Here is a 24,307-nt window from a genome sequence, read left to right as displayed (position 1 = left end):
CTCCTTATTCCTGTGTTCACATACTGTAATGTTGATAAATGATGTTAAAGAAAAAGCGACTGTACTCTCACAGCCTAGCCAAAAATGTTTGGTTACACTGACTCTGAACTTTTCCACATATTGAATGTGCAGATCAAATACTCATTTGTGTGTAGTATGAGAGTATAAAAGCAGCCAGGACCAGGCACTCAAACAACAGGACTGTTACCTCTCTGACTTTATGTATAGTTTACAGGCTACACTGGTAGCCATTGGTTCAATAGCATTTACTAAATGAAAAACATATTCCTGAGACACAACCTCAATGATTAATAACCATTCTATTTATATAATACAAAGTTAATTCTGCTTTTCTTACAACAAATGTACACTATTCACAAAAAATATGAATTTAATGTGGTTCTGATTTAAAGCTCACTGTAAAAGAGCCACCATGTTCTCTAGTTTAATTACATCTGATTAGCTCTGATATGCTCTCCTTCCCACAAACATGATACCCTCACAAGTATCATGTTTGTGTTTTGAACAATCACAGGAAATCAGATCATGTTTTATGTCCTTCCCTGTGGCTCCTCCATAAATGCAAATGACAGCAAACAACATTAAAAGTTTGCTGATTTAACTGCCACTACATTCCCAATTTGTCAAACTATAAACACATTATCACCCTCCATAGTTTCACACATGCATGCCTTTGCACGTGCCTAAAATCCAGGACAGCAGCAGTACTATTATAAACAGGTGATTAGTTGTGAGTGATTAAAGTTTAATATTACTTGACTTGTCCTAACACAGTGGAATACTTCCCTTAGCACATGCTGATGCAGATTTTTGATGAGGTGGAAATGCTGTCTGTGTGTTGTACAGTGTTAGAGTGTTAGAGTTCAAAGCCATCTTCATGTATTTTATTTAACTTTTTCCCAACCAGATAGCATCGTAAGCTTCATTTATTTATCACCTTTTCTATTCAGTTCAGTGAAACACCCCTCCACTCATTTTCTATAAATCCAATCTGATGTATAGTGTTTGTCCCATCCACTCATTCACTGCAACGCCTCCCCACCACTTAAAGATTGAACACCCCTCTCATGTTTTTTCTTTAAAAACAAACAAACACAGGAACTAAGTACACTTTTGTGTATTGTCTATGGTCCTGAATAAGTCGTTAATCTAAGTGCCATGTAACAAAAGCATAATGTCTGCAGAAGTAGGGCAGATTTAATCTATAACGTTACAGAAACCTCATCGTCTTTTCGTCTTCACCTATTGTCTGTTCAGCAGGTATGAATGCTCGTGGACTTGTTTATTGAACATGTGTTTTTCTGTTCATAAAAGTTTTTTTTTTGTTATGACTATTAAGTTACTGCTGTTTTGATGGACCAGGGGGATTAAATGCTTTTACCATCATACTTTCAACAAGTTATTTACCATATGCAAACTTTTGTATTGCAACAACATGCCAGAGTTCTTAGTGTATAGTTGATTGAGGTCAATGCGTGTTAAATATCTCAAACCAGGTTTTAATTTTGGTACTTTTAAGTTCACCTCGCTCATCATTTCAGCTTCATACCAATCCACAAACAAGGCGACATTAACTGGAATAAGAACTCAGACCAGATTTCAACCACTTGATCTGTTTATTAGTCAGTTTTTCATTTCAAGAAAAACGTAAATACTCTTATGTTAAAAACACTCCTCAAAATTACATAAAGTGTGACTGAAAAAGTCAGAACGACACAGCAGGGACTCAGTGCTTGCAAAAATTATATACATTAGCTTTGTGCTACTTTCCACCGCCATTCTGTCTCTGAAAGTTTCGCAGAGGTCAACATGTAACATAACTAACATCTTTTTTATGCACAATGCAGACAGGCAAATTAGACAGTTTTAAAGTGTTTATAGTAGGATGAGGTCAATTCACTTTTAATATGATCTTTATAATCAAATGGCATTTAGCAAAGTATAAATGCCATTAGCAGGCCATAATCTTAGTTATTGATAAAGTTAAAAAAGAACTTGCCGTTGTGCCTACTGTAAATGTGCACCAGGTTTTGAAAAAGAGCATAAAAGACAAAAAAAGAATAAAGAAAGATAAGTATAAGGTAAATTCCCTTCAGTCTTCCATTCAGAAAGTTGAGTTTAGTGCACTTTTCTAAGTGATATGAGATGTAGAGAGGCAGGGGAATTTGGGGAGGTGTTAGTTGGACACCTCTCAGGCATTGCTCCTTTCCTCTATTGTAAAAGTCTCCATGGGGCCTTTGCTAAGAGCCTTGATGTCATCCAGGAGACCGGTCGGGGTCAAAATGTGGGAAGACCCTGAAGAAAAAAAAAAAAGGTGTAATGCACCATTACATGCCAAATTACAGCACAAACCATTTCAATATTCGGACTGGCTCCAGTGAGTGGTGTAAAAACAGCTAGAAATAAAAACATACAGTGAGTGCTACAATTCAGTGGGTTTTTCCAGTCCAAAAGACTAATTTAATTGAAGTTTTGAATACTGTATCAACCCCACCTTTAGTTTATTTGAATGGCCCCAACTCAACAATACACCAACTGGATTTCATCGCAACTACAGAAATGTTCCTTGCATAGTCAGTGAGTAGAAAGTTCTCCGGGAATTTTACGTGAAGTCAAAGTGCCGAAAACGCAAATATTTTATTTACCCACAGAAATAATCAGTGTAATCTTGTATCAATGCTCACCTATGATGACCTCACAGGATTTCACTGCCTGGGTGACCTCATAGGCACAGCGCATCTCAGAGTAGCTGATTCCTCCTACAACAAAAATGATGAGGCGTGAGCCGGTCCGGCGGTCGTCCTGAGAGCTGGCTTTGTGTTTCTGACGGGCACTGTGGAGCACAGGGTGGTCGACAGAAATTTACCGAGAGATAATTTAAAACAAAACGTGAGAGTTCCATGTCCAAATTGTTGAAAGAAACAGCAAAATCAACACCCTCGCAAGAAAGACACGGAGAGGGTGATGGACAGATATTCAGAACTAACTCTAGATCCCTAAAAAGAACCCGAATTATTCTCCTTAGTAAACCCAGCGGCAGTGACACTTCTAACAACAACTCACACTGTCCGCTCTTAAATATGATGTTATTAATCCAGACATAACGCGGTTTAATTTTCCAATGTATCTGGGCTTTTCACAACAGGTACAAAGCAGCAATAGTGGTTATTTCAGCCATATGGATGGTGGAAAGACACCGGTGGAAGTAATGCGAATAAACACCAATGGTCCCGCAAATGAAACTCACGGAATTAAAGTGACGCAAAGCGAATATTCGCCGCCAGTTTGAACACGCCATTAAAAAACACAATATTAACAGCTGGAGCTGAAAGTAGTAGCATGAATCACCACTAGAGGGCCCTACCTTATCACCCTCTTACTGTCCGGATTTGTCTGTAAAAACAAATAAGGACCTTTTGTGTGTAAAACATGTCCCTTTTGAGTGACAGTATAAAGAAATATAGATAGTAGTGCTCTAACATATGTAAACAAGGCATGCAAATTGGACATTAAGTTAGTAATTGGGATGAACCTGTTAAGATCAGAGCATTTTCAAAAGAATTCATAATTATCCTCAGAAACTAATTGTCCAAGGTTTAGTGTGATATAAAAAAATAAAATAAAAAAATATATGACTGTACCTGACAGCACCTGAGCCATTCCAGGCAGCAGGACACTCAGACTGGTGTGGCCACTCTGTGGTGTCCAGTTTGTTCTCCACGGCATCCTGAAAATAACCGATTTTTAATACATTTGTTAAAGTTAAGTCCCATAGAGACCATAAACCTTTTTGGGCAAGCCAATACCACACGTTTGACTTTTCACTTTAATGAAAGTAAAAAGACGCAGTCTGTGAAACTACTTTGAAGTAGAAGACCCCTCTATGGCCAAGAACCAACATCCAAAGCAGGTGTAATCTTTGGACTGGCAGGACAATTTCTGCTACAAAGTACAAGACACCTCAGGGGATATCAAAATACAGCCTAAGAAACAATCTGCTGTCAAACACTTTTCAGTCTCAGAGATTTTAATTTTGAGCTAAACTGAAGTCTAAACAAATAATGCATATCCATTTCTGGCACTTAGAGTATGTCACTGAAAAATACACTGATTTGTTTGGGTCGGTTTCCTGCTGCAAAAGGAAACCACAGTTTACAGGAAACCAGGTGCTTGGGTGTTGAAGACTGCTCAGAAATGGCTTTTTCAAGTAATAACAGAAAAGGGAGAAGACACAAAAGAACATTTTATGTTACAGATTAGACAGATTTCCTGCTTTTTGGAATATTACAATACAATTACAATACATGCAAATCCCATCTGCAAAACATGTGCAACAATGAGCCTTCCCAACTTGTAAACCACAGACTTAAGATTTTGCTTCTAAGACAATCTCAACTTTCATTGTGACCAGTTTCCTCAACAGGCATCACTTGATACCAACATGTGGAATTTCAGTACTGTGGAATTACAGAACTGAAATTAAGTAATCAGGTTTTAGAATAAAACTTATTTTTTGATCAAAGGACACTGGAGAAGCTCTGCCTCTCAGTTCTCCATCTATTTTAGGGAATTGAACTCAACAGAGTATTAAATGCAACAGTCTCAGAGCCGCTATATTATTAACGGCTTACAGTCTCAAAACAAGCGTCCATAAGCAAACTTCATCAAAGACCGGGTGAAAGGTAGGTTAAGAGTAATGTGTGCGTGACATGTCTCTTTTTACAGTGAGATCTTACCTCTGTTTTAACACAAAACATGTCACCTCACTACAATAACCTCTTCTATGGAAGGCATTTGCAAACATACTGTAAACACATTTGAGGATCAGTACAGAAGGATGTTGCTGAAACAAAATGATCATCCCCAGGGATCAACACACAAGTGGTGCATTATTGTCCCTTGTAAATGCTGAGATAATGTCTTTCACAAATGGATAAAGGAGTACAGAACAAATGCACATGTGACACTGCCTATCAGATGACCTGAATCTGATAACCACTTTTTGTGGTTTTTTGTGTTCATAGTTCTGTTCATCATTTTACCACATATACCTTTCAGAGGGGACTGGGGTAGTGCAGTGACCTAGATCGAGCTACATGTTGAGATTTGTAAGAGATAATTTAGGTTGATGCCGGAACGTCTTTTTTATTCCTATCCTACATCCTATCTATACCAACTTTAAATCACTGCTTCCTAGCTGCACTAAAATCTTTTTCTCTGGAGTTCTGCTACTTCATTCATTATTGTATCCAGAATTGCTAAGCCTCCTGTTAAGCAAAGCAAATCCAACCAGAAAGAGTTTTCAAAGAACTGGATGTAAATTGTATAAAATAAAAAGGTGTAAATGCAATGTGACCATGCAGAAATGATAACTGCTAATACTTTGTATAATACATCATACAATATGGTAATCTCACTGACCTCCATCACATCTTTTATAACAGGAGTCCATCTGGAAAGGTTGTAAGTCTGATCCTGGGAACGATCCCGTCTGGTTGGTTTGCGAGAGAAGAAACTAGGCTAGAGACAAAAGTACAAGAAACAGTAAGCAGTGTTCAGCTGAGACTAAACCACAGAACTGAACACAAGAAAATAAAAATAAAATAAAAAAAAATAAAATATATATATAATATATATATATATATATATATATATATATATATATATATATATATATATATATATATATATATATATATATATATATATATATATATATATATATTTTTTTTTTTTTTATAAAGAAAAGAAAAAAAAAAAAACCCAAAGTGAACCACTGTGAAAATACCAGCCACCAGCTACAATTCATCATCATTAGTATTTTAACCCATGGGTACGCTTGTCTACAACCAATTGCAATCAATAGCATCAAATCAATCAATCAACTGTTTCCTCTTCTGCACGTACCGATGTGATGATAGGGACCCCCAGTTCTTTCCAGTTCAGGATAAATTCGCGTTCATCCTCGATCTTAACATGCTGGATGAGTTTGCTTAAGTTCTCGTCAGTTGTTCCTGTTTACACACATTAAACAAACAAACCAGCGTGAAAATCGGGTGTCACCGGTATTTTCCACCGGGAGCGTCTGCGCTGCGCTCTGGAGGCTTCGCTTCTGAGATGCTCCCGGTGTGGTATGGCGCATGGCGGAGGATGGAACCAAACCAGAAGCAGCACAGACGCGCCCAGTGGAAAATGGCTGTTAGTTTATTATAGCTGCATCCTCTTAGTCTAAAAATTAGCAGTGAAGGTCTTGATCAACAAGTATGTCCATTTTACAGTCTTTTTTGAGGGAATTATTTTCATACTCCTAACTGGAAAATGATATCCACATCCCTGTGGCATATTTGTGTGTACTGTATATGTTTGTAATGTGGTCTATAAACTTGTGATAAAACATTATGACAGATTTTTTTTAAATTAAATCAACTAATGGATTAGTCTATGAAATGTTAGGACTAGTGGTCACCGGTGAAATAGTTTACATCCTGACTGATTCTCATTGGCTGATACGGTTCTTTACATATCTTTTGGTAACCCTGCACACTGCAAGGTCCCTGGAACTGAATAGCTACAAAAGCAAAAACACCAGTTTACAGACAGTTAAAGGAGACCAGTCTGCGGCAGGAGACGTTTGCTGTACCGTTGAGGCTGAAGATGTAGAGCAGCACAGCTCTGATCTTGTCGTGGGTGCTGTATGGGTTGAGCAGCACAGGCAGCAGGGTCCTCATGGGATCTTTCACCTTCACCCCCTCCACGTCTAATCCCACTGCAAGGTCCTACACGGAAACAAAGCTTTTTTTATATTTTGTTTAGGCTGGGATGCCTGGGAATATTGTAATGTTTGCATGTTTTTATGTATTCACAAAGCTCCACATATTTCCCATTTGGATGCTGACCAGTACAACTAACACACTTCACATGTCTCTCTTAAGGACGTGGCCAGAGGTCAGACTGGGAAAAGTAAAGTACTCTTGCTCAAAGGCAGATGCTTGTTCTCATGAGGTTTTCTACCTGGCAAATGCTAGACCTGCTCTCTAAACCACCGCCACCCACTGACTGGTTTAATCAAGGTTGAGTGGTAAAAATATTTGCCACTTGTTCCACCAAAACAGACAATGGAGCACAAACAGACCTGTTCCGCTTTGCAGAGTTTCTCCACGTCTTTTGCAAAATGTTGCATGCAGTCCTCGGCCAACTGCAGATGAATAGTTTTCTAGAATTCAGACAGGGAGAAAAGTTGAGAAAACATGAACAGAACTATGTACAAGTGTTGTTACTGGAGTTTAAATGCTATTTCCTTTAATGGAAGACAAGTATATATTTATCATAGAGTGCAGAAATGTCCTGTTTTGCTTCTAAACATGGTGAAGTCAACCCCACATGATAGCAGGCTTTGGAGGCTCCACACCCAACCACAACATAATGCTCACTTGACTATAATTAGAGATACCACTCCAAAAGCAATTGAATGAATGTTGGTACCCCATACCTCAGTGACTTGTTTACGGAATGCGGGCATCTTCTTCATCATCTGGGCCAAATTGCTAATAGTGATCTGGAAAAAAAAATGAAATATTTGCACAGTACATTTTAAGTATGAAATACACAGATCAAGAGATTGGTGACGCAGATGAGAAGAAACCACAGCACTGTACCTTCCCATCTGACTTCCCTTCTTTCTTGCTAGCAGATATTTCCTTTACCAACTTGCGGATTTGTCTATTGTGAGAAAAAAAAAAAAGTGTGGGGGGGTTAGTGTTGCGATGCCGAAGACAGCAATGGGACACCTCCTTCATTCAGAACTTGGTCACTTACTCTGAGACGTCAGCAATGTGCTTGTGCCTCAGCTTCACCCAGAGCATGTCGTCCTCATTCAGCAAGGCCTGCTTCTCTGAGCCATCTTTAGCCTTGTACCTGGCAACAAAAACAACCAGATAACTGGTTGTTAGTAGGGCTGCACAATATACAGTTTTTGTTGTTTTAGTGGTGCCTTTTATATTCAATTAAATGTTCAATAAAAGAATGTTGAAAAAGATTTACTATTCATTTGTTTAAAATTCAACAAGCAACTTGTTGTATTTTATCAGGATACTGAAAGCAGCAGAAATGCAGAACTGAGTACACTTTGATATCCATTTATTTATCGCAAGTAATATCGGAATCGCTATATTCAACCACATTATTGCACATCGCATAGTTTCCTCATATCGTGCAGCCCTAGTTGTTAGCTAGAAATGTATTGTCTAAATTTAAAGTGCCCATATTATGAAAAAAAATCACTTTTTCTGGGATTTGGGGTGTTATTTTGTGTCTCTGGTGCTTCCACACACATACAAACTTTGAAAAAAATCCATCCATGCTGTTTTGAGTGAGATACGGTTTCTGAATGTGTCCTGCCTTCAGTCTCCTAGTGAGCTGTTCAAAATCGGCTCGGACTGTGACGTCACAGTCCGAAATGAGCTGGCTAACCACAACCTTTAGCTTGTAGCGTTAGCATGCTAACGCTAGCATGCTAACGCTAGCATGCTACGTCGTTCTCAATAGCAAAGCACTGCTACAACACACACAAGTTCACCATAATCTACAAAAGAACTACTTACATGTGCGCCCTCATTTAGAAGTCTCCAGAGTCTCTAGAGTTAGCTAGCTGACATGCTCTACATCTGAGCTACTGAGCATGTGCGAGTGCAATCAAAGATAGTACAGAAGAAGAAGATGAAAAGAGGTCTCACTCTGTAGCTAAAACAGAAACTAGTTGAAAAGAGGATCTGCAGCAGTGAGAGAGAGCTGTGCAGTACAACAAAAATATGGTGTTTTTTGAAAATTAAACCATGTAAATCTATTCTGGTACAACTTAAAAATACAGTTATGAACCTGAAAATTAGCATAATATGGGCGCTTTAAGAACACCTTGTCTGCTATGTGAGCGCAGGGATATGACGCAGTGAGCATATTATGTGTATGTGACTACGGTGAGATTCGGCAGGAAAAGCTGGTATTACTTGTAGGTGTCATTCTGGATATCAACGAGGTCGTAAGCCATGGCCTGGTAGGTCAGCTCATGCAGGATGGGGCTGACGGGGTCAATACCTCTCTCCACTATCAGCAGCTGGGCCTGGGTCTTTTCCTTGTGATGGGGGAGGGACGAGGGAACAAACCGATATAGTGTAAATATTACACCACATTTTCTATTAAAAAAAAGTTACATTTGGCTTTTTTCCTTGCTTTCTGTGATACTGCTTAGCTGCTACCAAGACACTTTTCCCTTTTCAAATTTCTGGTGAAGAGCAACAACTATATACTCTGCTTAAGGCAAAGGAGGCAATCTTTTCCGCTTTTACAGGCTTTCAGTGGAAAACAATACAGTCATTTCAGGGTCACATTTACTCCCCTGGGCTAAGATCTTGTGTATTCTGTCAACATTCTTTGTTCAGCAGGTGTCTCACCTTTTTCTTGCCGCTGTCATCCAGATCGTAGTGTTTGGCCAGTTTTTTGTCCACCAGCTCAGCAAGGGTCTTGGCATTCACCATGTTGCTGTTAGGACGTAAATTGTTTTCCATGAGTTATTACAGTTAAGTTAATACACAGCAAGGATGCACCGATACAGCTTTTGTTTCATATGGTCTGACTGTGGCTTTTGCACATGTGTACGTGTATATTTTGTATGTATATTGTGGGGGAAATAAACTCTTACTTCATGTAAGATAATAAAAGCCACACACTGATGTTTGGATTCACATTTCAATTTTAGGACATGTTAAGGTCCAGTAAGGTGAGGTGACAGTTGCAACTGTATTAAAGCTTAATTTATTTTCTGCCACAGTCAGGTTACACAGTCTATTGTCTCGATTCCAGCTTTTCTGATAAAAGGTTTCACTATGCTTGGGGGCTGAGGTGTGTTGTAAGCTGAGAAACCAAGTCTTCTCTGGCTTACTTCTTGTATCTGACCCCGGGGTACTCGTCCAATGTGGCACAGAGCGTGACAAGCTGGTCTGAGAGGGTCTCCAGTGTCTTTTTTTTGTCCTGACTTTTGGGACTGTAGATGCTTTGGAAAGCCCCCGGATTATCACATGTGAACACCTGAAAAGCATCCAACACACCAGAGTCAAACAAATATTAGTCAACAATCTGCATGTAGTCATAAAATAAAGCAACCTGTGGTTCTTTTCTTCTTCAAGAACTTAACACCTAAATGTCAACAGAAATAAATAAGTAATTTAATTTGTAAAAATGTCAAAACAAGTGAGAGCCTTAAGACCTTTTTTCAAAATACAGAGAACAACCAGTTACAGTTCCCAAGCCACTGGCGTAATACAAAGTTAGTCAAATCCTTACATCATAGCTTAAAGCAGCCAACACCCATTGAAGTCCCTCAAAATACTGCAAATCTCTTTTACCCAGTAGCAACACGACACTGAACACCACGTTAATTTTCCCCAGTTAACATGTAACAGTCCAGATAAAAAGAGGAAATAGAGAATTACAAAAGAACCTAAAAGAACAAACTCCTTAACCACTCACTTGTGCCTCTTGTGGCATGAAGGACATGTTTATTTCCTTACAGACTCGTATGTACTTTGCACAGTACAGCTTCATGTTGTTGAACAGGTCATCGGGACAGTCTGTGGGACCAAAAAGCTTTTAGTTTGTAACTAATCCGTTTATCAGAAAAAAAATCATCAAAACAACATTTTGATCACGTTGGATAAACAGACTTTTTGACAGTTATTTTGCCATTGTAGTATACTAAAGTAGTGATTAAAGTTACTTACAGTCAGTGAAATAAACATACGCTGCTTTATATTTAGGTTTGGTCTTGAAGTCTGCAATGAAGGCATCCACGCACTATGAAATGAAATGAGATTTGAGATATCACAACAGAAATTGGCAGAAAAAAAGAAACATCACCAGAATGAAAATTAATTTGGCAGCAATTAAAAACTTCAATCCAAAAGCAATATCATTAGAGGGATATAATGGCAAACCTTAGCGGTTGGTGACATGAAGTAGATGGCCTTCATTTCTGGAACAGGCTCTCTGCTTTTGAACAGGTCCTCCACAACTAAAGAAAAAACATATTTATTTTAACAGAGTAGCGACAGAAATCCACATACAGAGTGCAGTTAGTTTAGTTTATTAGCAGTATTGTATAAGGAGTGTTTTACTGTTAGGAAACCTACTTGTTATTTTCTCTGCCATCAGATCGGACATTTTGCAGCATGATGAGAGGAGCTTGGTGGTGAAGGGGTCCAGAATTAATACCTGTGAAGAAGATAAATAGGTATTGGTCAGTTAAAAGTTGTATCACACTGTAATATGTTGCCAGAAATTGCAATTCTATTCCGAGTCACAGTGCACAAGTGGAATCAATCACATAAAAGTTGGATCTCTAATGTGGAGGTTGTGCAATTACAATCTTAGGAATGTAGTGAGTACATGGAGGAGTGTCCTACCTTCCATACTTCAGATTTCCTGCAGTCTGTAATAATTGTATCTTTTATTCCTGTAAGAGACACAGAACATGACTAGGGAAAAACAACATGACTGAAACCAGAAAAAAAATTACTGTTCATGACAACACTATCTGAGCTGTAGCCTGGTTCTAGTGCGGAAACACTACAGAAATGCACAATTTATTAGTTACATCAGTCACTGATCAACTAGTTCCAGCCTCATGTATAGAATTGTTTGCCATTGTGTTTCATATCATTTTAGGGTCTCAAATGTGTGTTGGGCATCATTTTTGGTACTTTACAGACTCCTAAATAATCACTGGAAACATTATGAATCATCAGTTCACAGCAGTTTTCATGAACGATCCGAAATAAGCTATTCTATTATACTTGCATTATATGCCCAACCATATTAGAGATATACTGTACGTGTGCATAGTTTAACAAAACAAGTCATTGTGATTACACTCTCTGGTTTATGAAATAAAAAAAGTGTGTAAAAATATGGAGACACTTTAAAAGTGTGTGTCTCTTCATTAAAGTACACACCCTGTTCGGTACAACAGAGAACTGCTGCAGTCTAATACAACTACCCCGCAATACATCCTAACGTTATCTTCATGTTCAGATTTTAGGAAGATGTTAATTCAACTTCATGGAGACTTTTTGGACACTGTGATGCATATTATAGGCTAACCTTTATTATATCAGCTAGGTTAGTTGTTTATATTAGACTGGCTATAGGCTACATGTAGCGTTGCCAAATAAACCCGACAATTGAGTGTTGCCAACGTTATGATTTCTCTTATTTTAACCTCAACCCAAGCTCTTAACCCCAAACAGCCATCTCTTCGACATCTTTAGGTGCTGATGACACACCAGCCTGCAGATATGAGGCATAACATTAGCTATATGGATATGAGGTGGGGCTCCAGGAGACAGAATTTGACCTCAATCCGACTACGCTCTTCAAAAGTGGGATAACTGTCAGTAATGTCACAATAAACAAGGTTGCCGTGATGCTGTGATTACCCCGTCGAGTCTCTCTTTAACGTTATATACAGTCTATGTCGGGTCTTCGCCCAATTCGGGTTAGTAAACTTCCGTTGCAATAAACAACAGAATGAAAATGTCCCTCCAAGATGCAAAGTCACAAACAGTAAATATAATAGCACGTACTCAATAGCACTTTAAGTCAAAGAAACGTTGTTTCACATGTACAATAAACCTCTCCCGTTGGGGTGAACTTACTTTTCCAAACTATTCTTTTCAGCCCGTGATCACTGCCCGTTGCCATCTTGTTTTTTTTTTTTTTTTTTTTTTTTTTTACCTCTTCCTGTCCCGTGTTCTCGAAATCTGACGTCACCGGCGTCAACAAGTGTGTGACGGACGGAGCGCTACTAGTGTAGTTCCTTATATACTGTCTATGTGTAGTTCCTATGTGTAGTTCTCTTAACATACAGTACATCAATGGTGTAGTTGTTATTAGGCTACTAACAGGCCAAACGGTATTTGGTCGATAACTAACAGTTACGTGGCTGTATTATGTCATTTGAACATTTCTGCTTTAGATATATAATTTATATTAGCAATCGTTACATATTTGAATCTATAACTAAAGCCATCCCCAACTACATCATAAAGGAATCTTAACAAACCCTATCACCTATTTTACTTGTCTCCCACAACGTTTTGTTGAAGGCTGTGACCTTAATGAAGTCAAAATTCAAAACAAAACAATTAAACTTATGTTTAGTTAGCCTACACCTCCATACCCTGTATCTTTCAGAAACTCAATTTCCCAAATCTATTTGAAAAGAACTATTCACATAGCCTATTTAAAATTATAACTCCCAAAGCAAAATAAATCCATCCAATGATTCAATAAGACAACAATTTGGAATTGAAACCAATAGCTGTGTAGGCCTATGTTTTGTGATGATACTGAAATGACTGATCATTTATTTTTCCATTGTATTCTGAAGCCTTAAGACTGGATACATGAGGAGCTTTGACCTGGATTCTTCGACTTTAAAACTGTATTTCACACTTCACTGAAGAAAGAGAGGGATTTGAGGCCTTAAGGTAGGGGAATCCAATTCCTTTGTCAAACCCCTATCATGCCACATTTTGTGGTTACATCCTTGAATAAAGACTATCATGCCCATAGCTACAGAGGTGTAGCTATGGGCTCTCTCTCTGCTTCGCTATGACTGGAAATTTCCCACCAGTGGGAGGGACTAGATGCAGGTATTTCAACCAACATAGACACCAGCTATGTTAAAGAAAAGCTTTGTTAAGAGTAAAGCACTTTTAAAAATCTAACAGAAGCTGCAGAGTGTGAGAAACAGCAAGAGAAAATCGGGGCTATGAAGTGGCTGGTGATTTTTGTCTTGCTGGGCATATGCTCACAGGTACAGTAATGGAATAACATTTGTTATAATAGATAGCTAATTTCAAATTCAGGTGCAAAAATCTTGTATTGAAAAGAGAAGAGCACATGCAATGGAACCTTAAATGAATAGTTAGTAGTAACTTGCATTTATGTAAACTATTGTTTATAATATTTTCTCATCTAAATTTGCAGGCTGCTGCCCAAGGTACTGTATGTTCTCTTTTACCATAAATCCACTAGATGTTGATATCATTGAATGAAAGCGCACAAAATCTTGATTATGTCATACATGTATGTGTAAAAGAATCTGTGTGTCAGGGCGCTGAACAAATGTTATAATGATCTCCACTTCTTTCATCTCTCTCATCAGCTATCCAAGTATCCGTGTTCTCAGTAACATCCAAGACCGTGATTCTCAGATGGACCAGGTACTCTGGAGCCAGCTCATACAAGATCACTGTCGCCCCCCAAAGCTCACAAAGCAATCCCATTGCTTTTGTCACGTTTGGTCCAAACACAGTGCTGGGCTCTGTCAACTCTCTGACCCCGAACAACCTGTATACATTCACAGTTGAAGCCCTGGATAATTCCCAGTTAAGACTGAGCTCTGCAGCTGTGGATTCATTCACAGGTGAGGTACACTTGTGTCCATACCTGTAATGTTTAGGCACTTAATAACACAATATTCTATTTTGTGCAAAGCCTGTTGTTAAATTTTCCATTTTAAAATTAAGTTGTTTTTTTTACTAAATGTTTTGGTGTTGCATGTGTTTGGCTTTGTCTAAGTAAAATACTTTTATAAATGTAAAAGTTTTATGCTGCAATATTTAGGCACACTAATTCACTGTCAACATAGAAAACCAAAAAAATAAATAGTGGATCCAGAATGATCACTAATATTACAATCAATCAATCATTACAGTCAATTTAAACACCTAAATATAACTTTGATGATGGGCCGATGAAAATGACCACAGAAGACCTACTTAGTTGCTATTAAAATACCTTAAGATGATTTTTTTAATTGTAAATTTCAGTCTCTGGTTTTCTCAAACGTACCCAAGGAGATGAGACAAATTAAAATTTTGTTTCCTAATCCCTTATATTTGTAGGTTATAATTATTATTATTATTATTATTATTATTATTATTATTATTATAGGTAGATTCCACAGCCAACTATTGCTGAGAAGGTGGAACCCAACCCTCCCATCTCACTACCAAAATCTTCCTATTTGAAGTTAATTTGACAGTATTGTCCTCTATGCCATCTATGTATGCCATCTATGATCTGAACTGATTGTGAGTATTCTAGCCCCTGAGATGATGGATCCCATCCAGACCTTGAAGCCAAAGGATAGCACTACCTTGATGGTGGGGTTCAGCTTGAAGACCGGGGCGACTCAATACATCATACGAATCCAGAATGATGATGGCTTTTTCAGAGAAGACCAAGTGTCCTCCTCCCCCGCTGAGATTAAGTCCCTTTCGCCATACACTGAGTACGAACTCAGCATCATGTCTGTGAACAGCGCAGGCCGGAGCCAGCCGTCTCTTCCTGTGACTGCAAAGACAGGTACTGTTGTTTTGTCACCTTATCTTTCTCTGTGTGCAGAATGTTAGATTTCCACTTCCACAGCTGGGAAACAAAACATCATAACTATATTCAGTGGGAAAAAACAACACCCAAGTGGTGGTTTATGTTAGAAATGATTCCCACATTCATTCAGAAACAATGTGTGCTGTTCTCAATGTCCTGCAGAAGTCACTTGATCTGCCTCATTGTCCCATAGCAGAGCCATTATATACAGGACTGTAAATAAATGTATACACACATTATCATCAGTATTTGTGCAAATCCAGGTTTTTCTTACCTCATAAATGCATCAGCGCCCCTCAAGGCCTCTCCTGTATCGGCGGTAACTATGCCTGACCGTTCTATGTCAAACTCAATGGGACCTTATCCTGAGAACATAGCTGTCACCTCTCACCCCCAACCTGAGGGGAAAATCTGATCCACATGAGTAAAAACAACATGCTAAAAGCAGTTTCACCATTTTTCTTCACTGTTTGCCATTATTACTCTCTGATTTCATTTCACAAATGTGTGCTACCTAATGTGTTAGATTTAAATTAGCTATACTATACATAGATTTATTCAAAGATCCTTACATGTTCAAATTCTAAAAACATGCTTTCAAGTTACATTTTGGAAACAAAAAACATTGAAGAATGGCTTAAGTTCACACATCTGAAGTGAATTGTTCACCTAGTCAGTCTGATTTTCAAACAGTAGGCACCGAAAGAGCAATTGGCGGACTCATAGTTATGTATGCAACTAGGCTGTCGATCAACTTGTGACAATAATGGTGGTATTGGTGAGTACTAAAAATATCTTGAGACCTGAGACTTGACTCAGAATTTATTCACAAAAATTAGGACTTGAGATTTGACAGCTGTAAAACTTGACTTACTTGAAATTTGTCTCACTAAAGACTTAGAGCCCCCGAAAACATGGCTTCAAATCTTAAGTATTTCTCTACAACATTAAATATTAATGACTAAATAGGAAACAATCAAAGTAAAAAAAGCATCTAGTATTAATGTTACAGCCTCCATTCCCCAAAACGTTCCATACATGTAAAACTTGTTAACCTTTCTTGTCCTCTACAGTTTTGCCTCCTCCTCAGCTCTCCACCTCCTCTCCCAGCAATGACAGCATCATTGTATCCTGGGCCCCTGTTGCTTACGCTGTCCAGTACAGCCTGTCTATATACGACTTTGGCTCAAACACCAACATGAAGTACAACACATCCGACACCAATTTGACCATCTCAGGCTTGGCTGCTGGCTCACTCTACGCCATCAAGGGTTTCGCCTGGGACCTCGAGGTCCAAGAGGGAGAGGGCAGTCTGTACATCAACCAAACAACAAGTAACGAGGCTTCTCTCTGTGTTTTTATACTCTGTGACCTGCTGTGTACATGCGATCACATACAACAGGAGAGAGACACATGCAAGCTCCTATAACTATATACTCCATGTGCCTTTATGGATATGTGTGTGTGTGTTTAAATTTTCTGAAAAACCAATAAACTGTTAATCATAATACTACAGGGTTTTCCCTGCCACTGTAAGGTTTAGTTGCAGCACCCGAGCTATTTTGGGCCCCACCTAACCAGAATGAATGTAACTAATAAGACTTTTCTCAGATCTAATGACTGTAGTTGGATTTCTTTAGCAAGTTTTGTCTCTAAGATTTTTGAGTGTTCTAGTTTTTATAAAGTTTTAGACACATATATGGTAATATTGGTCCAAAATGATGTGAAAAAGAGACACAAAACTACCACAAAGGGAAACAAACCGACTACAAAGAGACGCCAAATGACCACAGAGAGACACAACACACAGCAGATAACTGCTATGTGTGTGATATATTTTCTTAAGTTTTAAGTGTGTGAGGGAACCTGTTTAGCTTTAGTTGTACCTGTACAGGTAGACAAGCACACGTTCCCACCTCCAACTCGTACCCTGTCCTTGATAGAGAACAGCAGAAACATTTTCTGACATTTAACCTACAACTAGCCCCAAATCTAGTCGTCGTAAATAGGAAGAGAGCTCGACCACGACCTCCAGTCAGTGCATGTTTTGATGAAAATGATGATGTCATTACAGCCACCAATATAAAGTGAAATCATATATTTGCAAAGGAACATTCATTTCTTTTTCCCATTTTATCATGGGAATAGAAGTGGAAAATTCCTAACTTTGGCGACCTCTTGTAGTAGAACCAAAATATACAAATCCAGACATTAAAGGGATAGTCTGGATATTTTGAAGTTTTGGGTTGTGTGAGGTACTTCAGATAGTCAGTGTATTACTGACAGTAGATGGCAGTCGGCATGCCCCCAGTTTGGAGCAGTCCCGACACGGAAGCTAAGCAATGTACTGCTGTGGACGGGGGCCCTAAAATCAATATCAGTTTAAATGTAGCTATATTTAGAATATTTTCACCACTTTACCTTTCAGTCAGACATCCCTTTCCGGCGGGAAATTGAAGCCGCTACATCCATCTTTACTCTCTTCAAAGCCACCAGACTCATTTGACAAAAACAGTTATTACCTCACAGAACACAGGAGTTGCTGGTCCACTGCTGTCTCGATCGGTTAGTTAGTTTGTGTAATTGTGTGACTTTGGTGAATCTGAACTAAACCTTTATAACACCAATGTCCCACAACAACAACAACACAAACAAACTAACCAATCAGTTGTATCAAATATGTAAGTCTGTATCTGCTCATGTTTTTGACTGGTCTAATGAGTTTGTGTGTTTACGTGTACTTATGTTTGATGCATCATTGGGCGTGTCTGTATGTTTACTTGTTGTGTTTTAACAGGACCACCAACGCCATCTTTTGTCGATGTCTCTATTGTGACAAGTAACGGTGTGGCCGGACTCTCTGTCTCCTGGAAACTCGATCAGAATGTCACTGGATCCGTCCAGTACCACGTCATGAGTGACCAGAACCGCACCTGTAACTCCACATCCAGGTCCTGCACGCTGTCGGCCGTGGGTTGTGGAGAGGTACACACTATCCATGTCATCGCCTTGAGCGAGACCGGACCCAGCTTCCCATCCAGGCCTGTGGTGTTCATCACCTGTGGGTATTTGATATTTTAGATACTGATACTACACAGCATTAACTGGGATCAAATAAAGTAGTTTCTACCAAGGTAACTATCTGGTTGCAATAGGCCATTATGGGCAATCAATGAGCAAGCCTTATTTATGGAAATAGTATAAATGAGGATTTACTGTATTTATGCATCAATATGATGATACACTTTGATTTGTTATGTATTTTACTACATATTAAGTCAGCAACATTCCCATCTAGTTATTTTCTCCATGAATTACCAGATATTTTACATCAGTGGTAGCTATGGAGCCAAAATTAAAGCATTAGGCTGCTCTGAAAGCCCTGCCAGTATATGAGTGTGACTAAACTCCCTGCTGTCCTGGGCTGCCAGTCCCCTGCCCACCAGAGTCTTTGGCTCTCGTGGAGTCGACAGAAGGAAACTGCACGCTAACGTGGGGCACGGTGCCTCATGCCAACAGCTACTTGGCCTTCTTCAAGAGAGGTGACGGCACCGAGGAGACCTGCAACACCACCAGCGACAACTGCAAATACCACTGCCTGTGTGGCTACACATACCTGCTGTCTGTGTACGCGTACAATGAGGCTGGCAGCAGTCCTCAAGGACAGATTCTCAACTATACCACCTGTAAGTAGCAGCTGAGACGGACGATGATCCTGGTGATGACCATTGTATGTGTATGTCTGTTTACTTGTGTATCACCTGTGTCTTTTAGTGCCCTGTTGTCCAGAGGGTGTATCGGTCTCCGTGGTGAGCACTGACACTCTGGAGATCACGTGGATGGCCTCGCGGGGGGCAGAGCTGTACCAGACTCGGGCTGCAGACAGTTCTGAGGTCATCCTGTGTAACGACACAGCACCCATGTGCGCTCTCTCTGACCTCAGCTGCGACAGTCCCTACAGCGTGGTGGTGACACCCTGCAATGAAATCAGTGGATGCAACCATGCATGCAAAGCTCACACCAAAGACACAGGTAGAAAACTAATATTCATAGGTACATATGTATCCAGCAAATATCCAGTTAGATGTTTCACTTAAGTTCTTTTTATCTTGTGCAGAACTTTGCCAACTTTAGTTCCTAGATTTCACATGAAACAGCAGTAAAGTAATTATCCTATTCGACTGAAACTCCACAAGAACTTCAATATAGAGAGTACAATACATATATGTGGGTTGTACCCTCAAAGGTACATACTCAGTAAATTCAGTCAACTTTTGATTCCTTCTTTCCTTTGTCCCCATCAGCTCCTTGCATGCCGATGAATCTGATGCTGAATCCGAAGAACTCCTCCTGCGTCAGTGTCAGCTGGACAGCAAACAACAGGGCTGCTAATTACACTGTGAGCGCGTTGGGAGATGGCGGCCAACACACCTGCACCACCAGCGGAAACAGCTGTGACATCATTGACCTTCCATGTGGCTCCACTTATGAAGTCAGCGTCATAGCAACCAGCGCAGCCGGCCAGAGTTTACCCAGCTTCTCTGACTCTCTGGAAACAGGTTAGTGGTCGAAGGTTTGGATTGATCCATTTAATTAAAAAGTACAGACAGGTATTGAGAAACCAATACAAAAGCATGTTAGTGATGTGTTGGGCCACCACAAGCCTCCAGAACAGCTTCAGTACTCCTTGGCATATATTTTAGAAGTCTGTGCAATATGAATGCAGATATTTTTGTGACATAAACGCATACAGATGCAGATACAGATAGTAGGTTTGGGTTCCACCCCTAACATCCACATACTGTACATCATCTTCTTTGACAGAACCCTGTTGCCCGATGAATCTAACAGTGGAACAGGTGACACGGGCAGTGAGCAACATCTCATGGTCTCACGCCAAGGGGGCGCATTCATTCATCACTTCCCTGACATCAACGCGTGGCCACGCCCGCTGCCACACCCAGGACTCCCACTGCCTCATGGGATGCATCACCTGTGGGACCAACTACACTGTCACTATGGAGGCGTTCAGCAAAAGCGGGAGCATGTCCAACTGCACCTATGAGGGCTTCTCGTCCAGTGAGTCATGATGTTTTCTACCACTGAGAAGGAAAAAAAACTTGATTACACTTTATCACACTTATTATCTTAACCTAAAAGAGTAGTTACTTTAATATGTTACTTGTCATACACAAAATAAACAATACTAGTCATTTTGTCCACAGACAGAATGTGCTGGAGGAAAAATTCACCACTACTAATATAACTACTGGTTTAAATAGAGTCAAATTAAGGCTGCAAGGTATACATTCTGCGTAACACACACACACACACACACACACACACACACACACACACACACACACACACACACATACAAAAACAAAATATTGTATTACTATTCAATTATACTATTAATTATTCTGGTGCCTTTTATCACTTATAAATTCAACATTTTAGTTGCAAGAGGAAGAGTTCTTTTTTTAAAAGGTTAATACATCCTTCAATCCAAATACTGCTAAGATATAGCTCAAAGACACAGTATGTGTCATGTTACTGTTACTGTTACTTTTCCAGCTGTCTTTGAAATGTATGGGTTTTTAAATTAAGTAGCACACATTAAATATCCAATGACATAACCTTTGAGATAATAGACCCATCACTCCTCCCCCCACACTCTCTCTCTCGCAGGTGCCTGCTGTCCGTCAGGTGTCAGGCTCTACAGTATAGCTGGGAACTCTCTGCGGGTGTACTGGCGCAATGCTGGCAGCAGCCACAGCTACATCACAGAGATGGTGGGCAGCAGCAACAACTACACATGCACTGCCTCTCCCGGAGCGAGCAGCTGTGATTTTGGCGACATCCAGTGTGGGGACGTCTATCATGTAGTGGTGGCTCCGCTCACGCTAGAGGGCAGCAAAGTCCTGTTCTGCCCCCAGAGACTGTACTCAGGTATGACTGTGGGATTTCACAGTAATGTTTGGTAGTGATGAAATATTAGAATTTTGTTTTGAAGCTAATGTTATCATCCTTTGTTTGTAATTATAATAGTTGTGCTGCTAAAGTCTCAACAGATTTTTTTCATGATGTTTTATAATGAAAATGTATAGTATAACACACAGCTGGTAGTTCCACTATTTCATTTGATATACTTCTGTAAAGGAATTTCATTAGCTTTATTTGGGATCAGAACAATAGTAGCAAAGTAAAGACAATTCAAACGCTATGAATATGGAACATTTTTACTAAATTTGACTCTTTTTTTTTTTGTCCCTGCTCTCTCAGTCACTTGCTCAGGGAGCAATGTTGGCACAGGTGAGTATCTGCATAAATATTAACAATTTTAAGTCAAATTCACTGAAACCACCCAAACAATTACTGGTAAAAAAGTTTAGGAAAACATTTTAAATATATAATGTTTCTAATGTCACTTCAACCTGTTCTTCTGCAGTGATTTACAGAGGGAAGAGAAGTGTGGCTTAACATACGGTAAGTTGAGTAAATATACAATAATTTGTTAATTTAAGTTCATTTAGTTAACACTCCCCTCTTCTTAAGTCAAACTAATTACAGTATAACCTTTAAATAAGTTCAGGTATAATAATGTACCCGTCTGCTGGTCACAATGAAACTGATTGTTTTGCATCAAAATTCCAACACTGCCTCAATACGTCGCGATTTTAGTAAATATCCTAGAATAAATATAAAATTCCTGCAAACTGAATTTGACTGAATCTATTCTTAACAGATGCAACAAACTCCTCCATCTTCTTCATCTTCCTCTTCCTCCTGCTCTACTGGAATAAAGCCGTATTCACAGAAAAACAGCTGTTAACCTGTGGCCATGATACATGGGTGATAACATGATGGATAATAATAAATACATGTTTGGGATATGATTAGGTGTTTTAAACTGGCCTTTTAAATAATGTTCATGTACATCACGGCCAAACTAAACCATCACTGTGCCCTCAACAATTAAGATCAAGCACTTACCTGACAAAAACAAGCCAACCAAAAGAGTGCATTTTGTGTGTGCTGCTTAAAATATATATCATGAGACAAAAGCATGGATTTTGTAAATGTAAGAGTTTCTCATGATAAAACTTACAAACAACTATAACTAAATTCACTATATATATATATATATATATATATATATATATATATATATATATAATAAGCAAATCAGTAACAGTGCCACTCCAGATATTTTTAAACAATTTCACCCCTTTTGTTTTAAGAATTATGAATTACAAAATGTACCAAATTTAAATAAAAAAAGAATTGTAGGTGCAGCCCCAAGTACAAAGCCTCCTGATGATAAGTGGCAGATACTGATCTATGTCACCTCATCCTGCTTCACACTGTAGCGTATACTTAGTGTGCTGTTGCTTGTTCTCAGGATGTATTTAACTGTGTTGAATATGTGTCACTGTGGTTGTGAAAACCCGATGCATATGTCAGTTAATAAAGAACTTCCAGCATCCTTTTCTTTGTTTTGTGGTTTGTTTTGGACATAGATACAGTGCTTAACAAAATAAAAGGTTAAATTAAACTATGATTCCTATGCTAATTCACTAAAATATTGTTTATTGTCTGTTTATCTGTCTGTTTGTGCTGTTTAAATTCTCACCTGTGTATTTTTTGCCATGAAAATTATACAGTACAGCAGTTACAAAAGGAATACCTAGTTTGTGATAAGCTGTTATTTATAAAGAAGTCCATTACAAAGAAGAACTCCTTCGACAATACTGTTCTTTCTTTCTTTCTTTCTTTCTTTCTTTCTTTCTTCCACATGTTTCACCTGCTATGGAGAAAGACACCTGGCTGGAAGACCTTTTGTGTTCGGCCTGTTGCTTTCAGACTTTCAGAACTTGTCTGTATGCTCAGACACCTTGGTGGAAAGGTGTGTCCTAGTTTCATTACTGTAACAAGTGAGGTAAACTTACCTCTCTGGAGGAAACAGGTACCAACAAATCAAAGATTTGGGTACATTACTTAAAGGTCCCATGGCATGAACATTTCACTTTATGAGGTTTTTAAACATTAATATGCGTTCCCCCAGCCTGTCTATGGTCCCCCAGTGGCTAGAAATGGTGATAGGTGTAAACCGAGCCCTGGGTATCCTGCTCTGCCTTTGAGAAAATGAAAGCTCAGATGGGCCGATCTGGAATCTTCTCCTTATGAGGTCATAAGGAGCAAGGTTACCTCCCCTTTCTCTGCTTTGCCCGCCCAGAGAATTTGGCCAACCCATGAGAGATAGACATCATGGCTTTCAAACGATAAAAGTGGCAGTTGGTCAAGGCTACACCCCCACCCTCCACCTTCCCCCTCCCACTCTCCTCCTCAATAGCTTCAGACACAGAAATGGCACATACTAAGGAAAGCTCATTGTGGGACTGGCTCTAGTGGCTGTAATTCTGCACCAAAGCTGAATTTCGGGAAAGAGACTTCAGATACAGTATTAGGGGACCACTAAGGTCTATATAAAAGCATCCAAAGAGTACCATGTCATGGGACCTTTAAAATCTCCCAATGACCGTACTAACAGCTCAGGATACAATCCTTGAGATTTGAAAAGAGCAGATGGATATACCGATGTCCACCATCAACTGTAAGTCATGAACAAATAGGATTATATAAATCCATAAATTGATGTGAAGAATGGAAAATAAAAACTTAATAAAGATTGTAATCTTGAGGACATACTGTAGTCTAGACTTGGTGGGTCTGGTGTTTAAACACTAAGCTTCTGATTTCAGGGGAAAAGTAAATCCCATAGTTTATCAACATTCCCGGAATGATGAACAACTTTTTGACCATGGCAGATATGACA

At 39.1% G+C, this 24,307-nt stretch overlaps 2 protein-coding genes across 3 annotated transcripts; one reads left to right on the top strand and one right to left on the bottom strand.

Moving 5' to 3' along the window:
• Positions 1-1,618: 1,618 nt before the first annotated feature.
• Positions 1,619-12,830, bottom strand: stxbp3 (syntaxin binding protein 3). 2 transcript variants are annotated; one of them, XM_028587097.1, is made up of 19 exons: positions 12,726-12,830; positions 11,475-11,524; positions 11,202-11,283; positions 11,007-11,083; positions 10,794-10,866; positions 10,543-10,643; positions 9,956-10,101; positions 9,468-9,555; positions 9,024-9,148; positions 7,837-7,935; positions 7,677-7,740; positions 7,511-7,576; positions 7,154-7,234; positions 6,662-6,797; positions 5,929-6,035; positions 5,443-5,541; positions 3,663-3,748; positions 2,706-2,854; positions 1,619-2,316 (listed from the first exon to the last, which is right to left on the bottom strand). In XM_028587097.1, exons 1-19 carry the CDS (start codon positions 12,769-12,771, stop codon positions 2,213-2,215), a joined length of 1,779 nt encoding a protein of 592 aa, XP_028442898.1. In that variant the 5' UTR covers positions 12,772-12,830; the 3' UTR covers positions 1,619-2,212. The 2 variants fall into 2 exon arrangements, with proteins under 2 accessions (XP_028442898.1, XP_028442899.1); XM_028587098.1 differs by lacking the exon at positions 1,619-2,316 and adding an exon at positions 3,386-3,414 and having other exon boundaries at positions 2,786-2,854.
• Positions 12,831-13,843: 1,013 nt separating this feature from the next.
• Positions 13,844-21,951, top strand: LOC114560970 (fibronectin type III domain-containing protein 7-like). The gene is made up of 13 exons (XM_028586603.1): positions 13,844-13,888; positions 14,062-14,074; positions 14,240-14,500; positions 15,184-15,444; positions 16,542-16,802; positions 18,266-18,529; positions 18,900-19,154; positions 19,243-19,500; positions 19,773-20,027; positions 20,293-20,547; positions 21,160-21,420; positions 21,754-21,783; positions 21,920-21,951. Exons 1-13 carry the CDS (start codon positions 13,844-13,846, stop codon positions 21,949-21,951), a joined length of 2,451 nt encoding a protein of 816 aa, XP_028442404.1.
• Positions 21,952-24,307: the final 2,356 nt, after the last annotated feature.

The sequence above is a fragment of the Perca flavescens genome, chromosome 9 (assembly GCF_004354835.1).
Source record: "Perca flavescens isolate YP-PL-M2 chromosome 9, PFLA_1.0, whole genome shotgun sequence".
Taxonomy (NCBI): Eukaryota; Metazoa; Chordata; class Actinopteri; order Perciformes; family Percidae; genus Perca; species Perca flavescens.
The sequence above is the reverse complement of the archived record's forward strand: the minus strand, read 5'-3'. Positions and strand labels throughout refer to the sequence as shown.

Excerpts from the sequence above, each read along its gene's own strand:
- stxbp3 (XM_028587097.1), bottom strand. The coding sequence starts at position 12,771 with ATGGCAACGGGCAGTGATCACGGGCTGAAAAGAATAGTTTGGAAAA. Across the intron at positions 11,525-12,725 it reads GAAAAGAATAGTTTGGAAAA|GAATAAAAGATACAATTATT; the intron begins GTAAGTTCACCC and ends TGTCTCTTACAG. Across the intron at positions 3,749-5,442 it reads TTATAAAAGATGTGATGGAG|GATGCCGTGGAGAACAAACT; the intron begins GTCAGTGAGATT and ends GGTTATTTTCAG.
- LOC114560970 (XM_028586603.1), top strand. The coding sequence starts at position 13,844 with ATGAAGTGGCTGGTGATTTTTGTCTTGCTGGGCATATGCTCACAG. Across the intron at positions 14,501-15,183 it reads AGCTGTGGATTCATTCACAG|CCCCTGAGATGATGGATCCC; the intron begins GTGAGGTACACT and ends TGAGTATTCTAG. Across the intron at positions 18,530-18,899 it reads GCCTGTGGTGTTCATCACCT|TCCCCTGCCCACCAGAGTCT; the intron begins GTGGGTATTTGA and ends CTGGGCTGCCAG.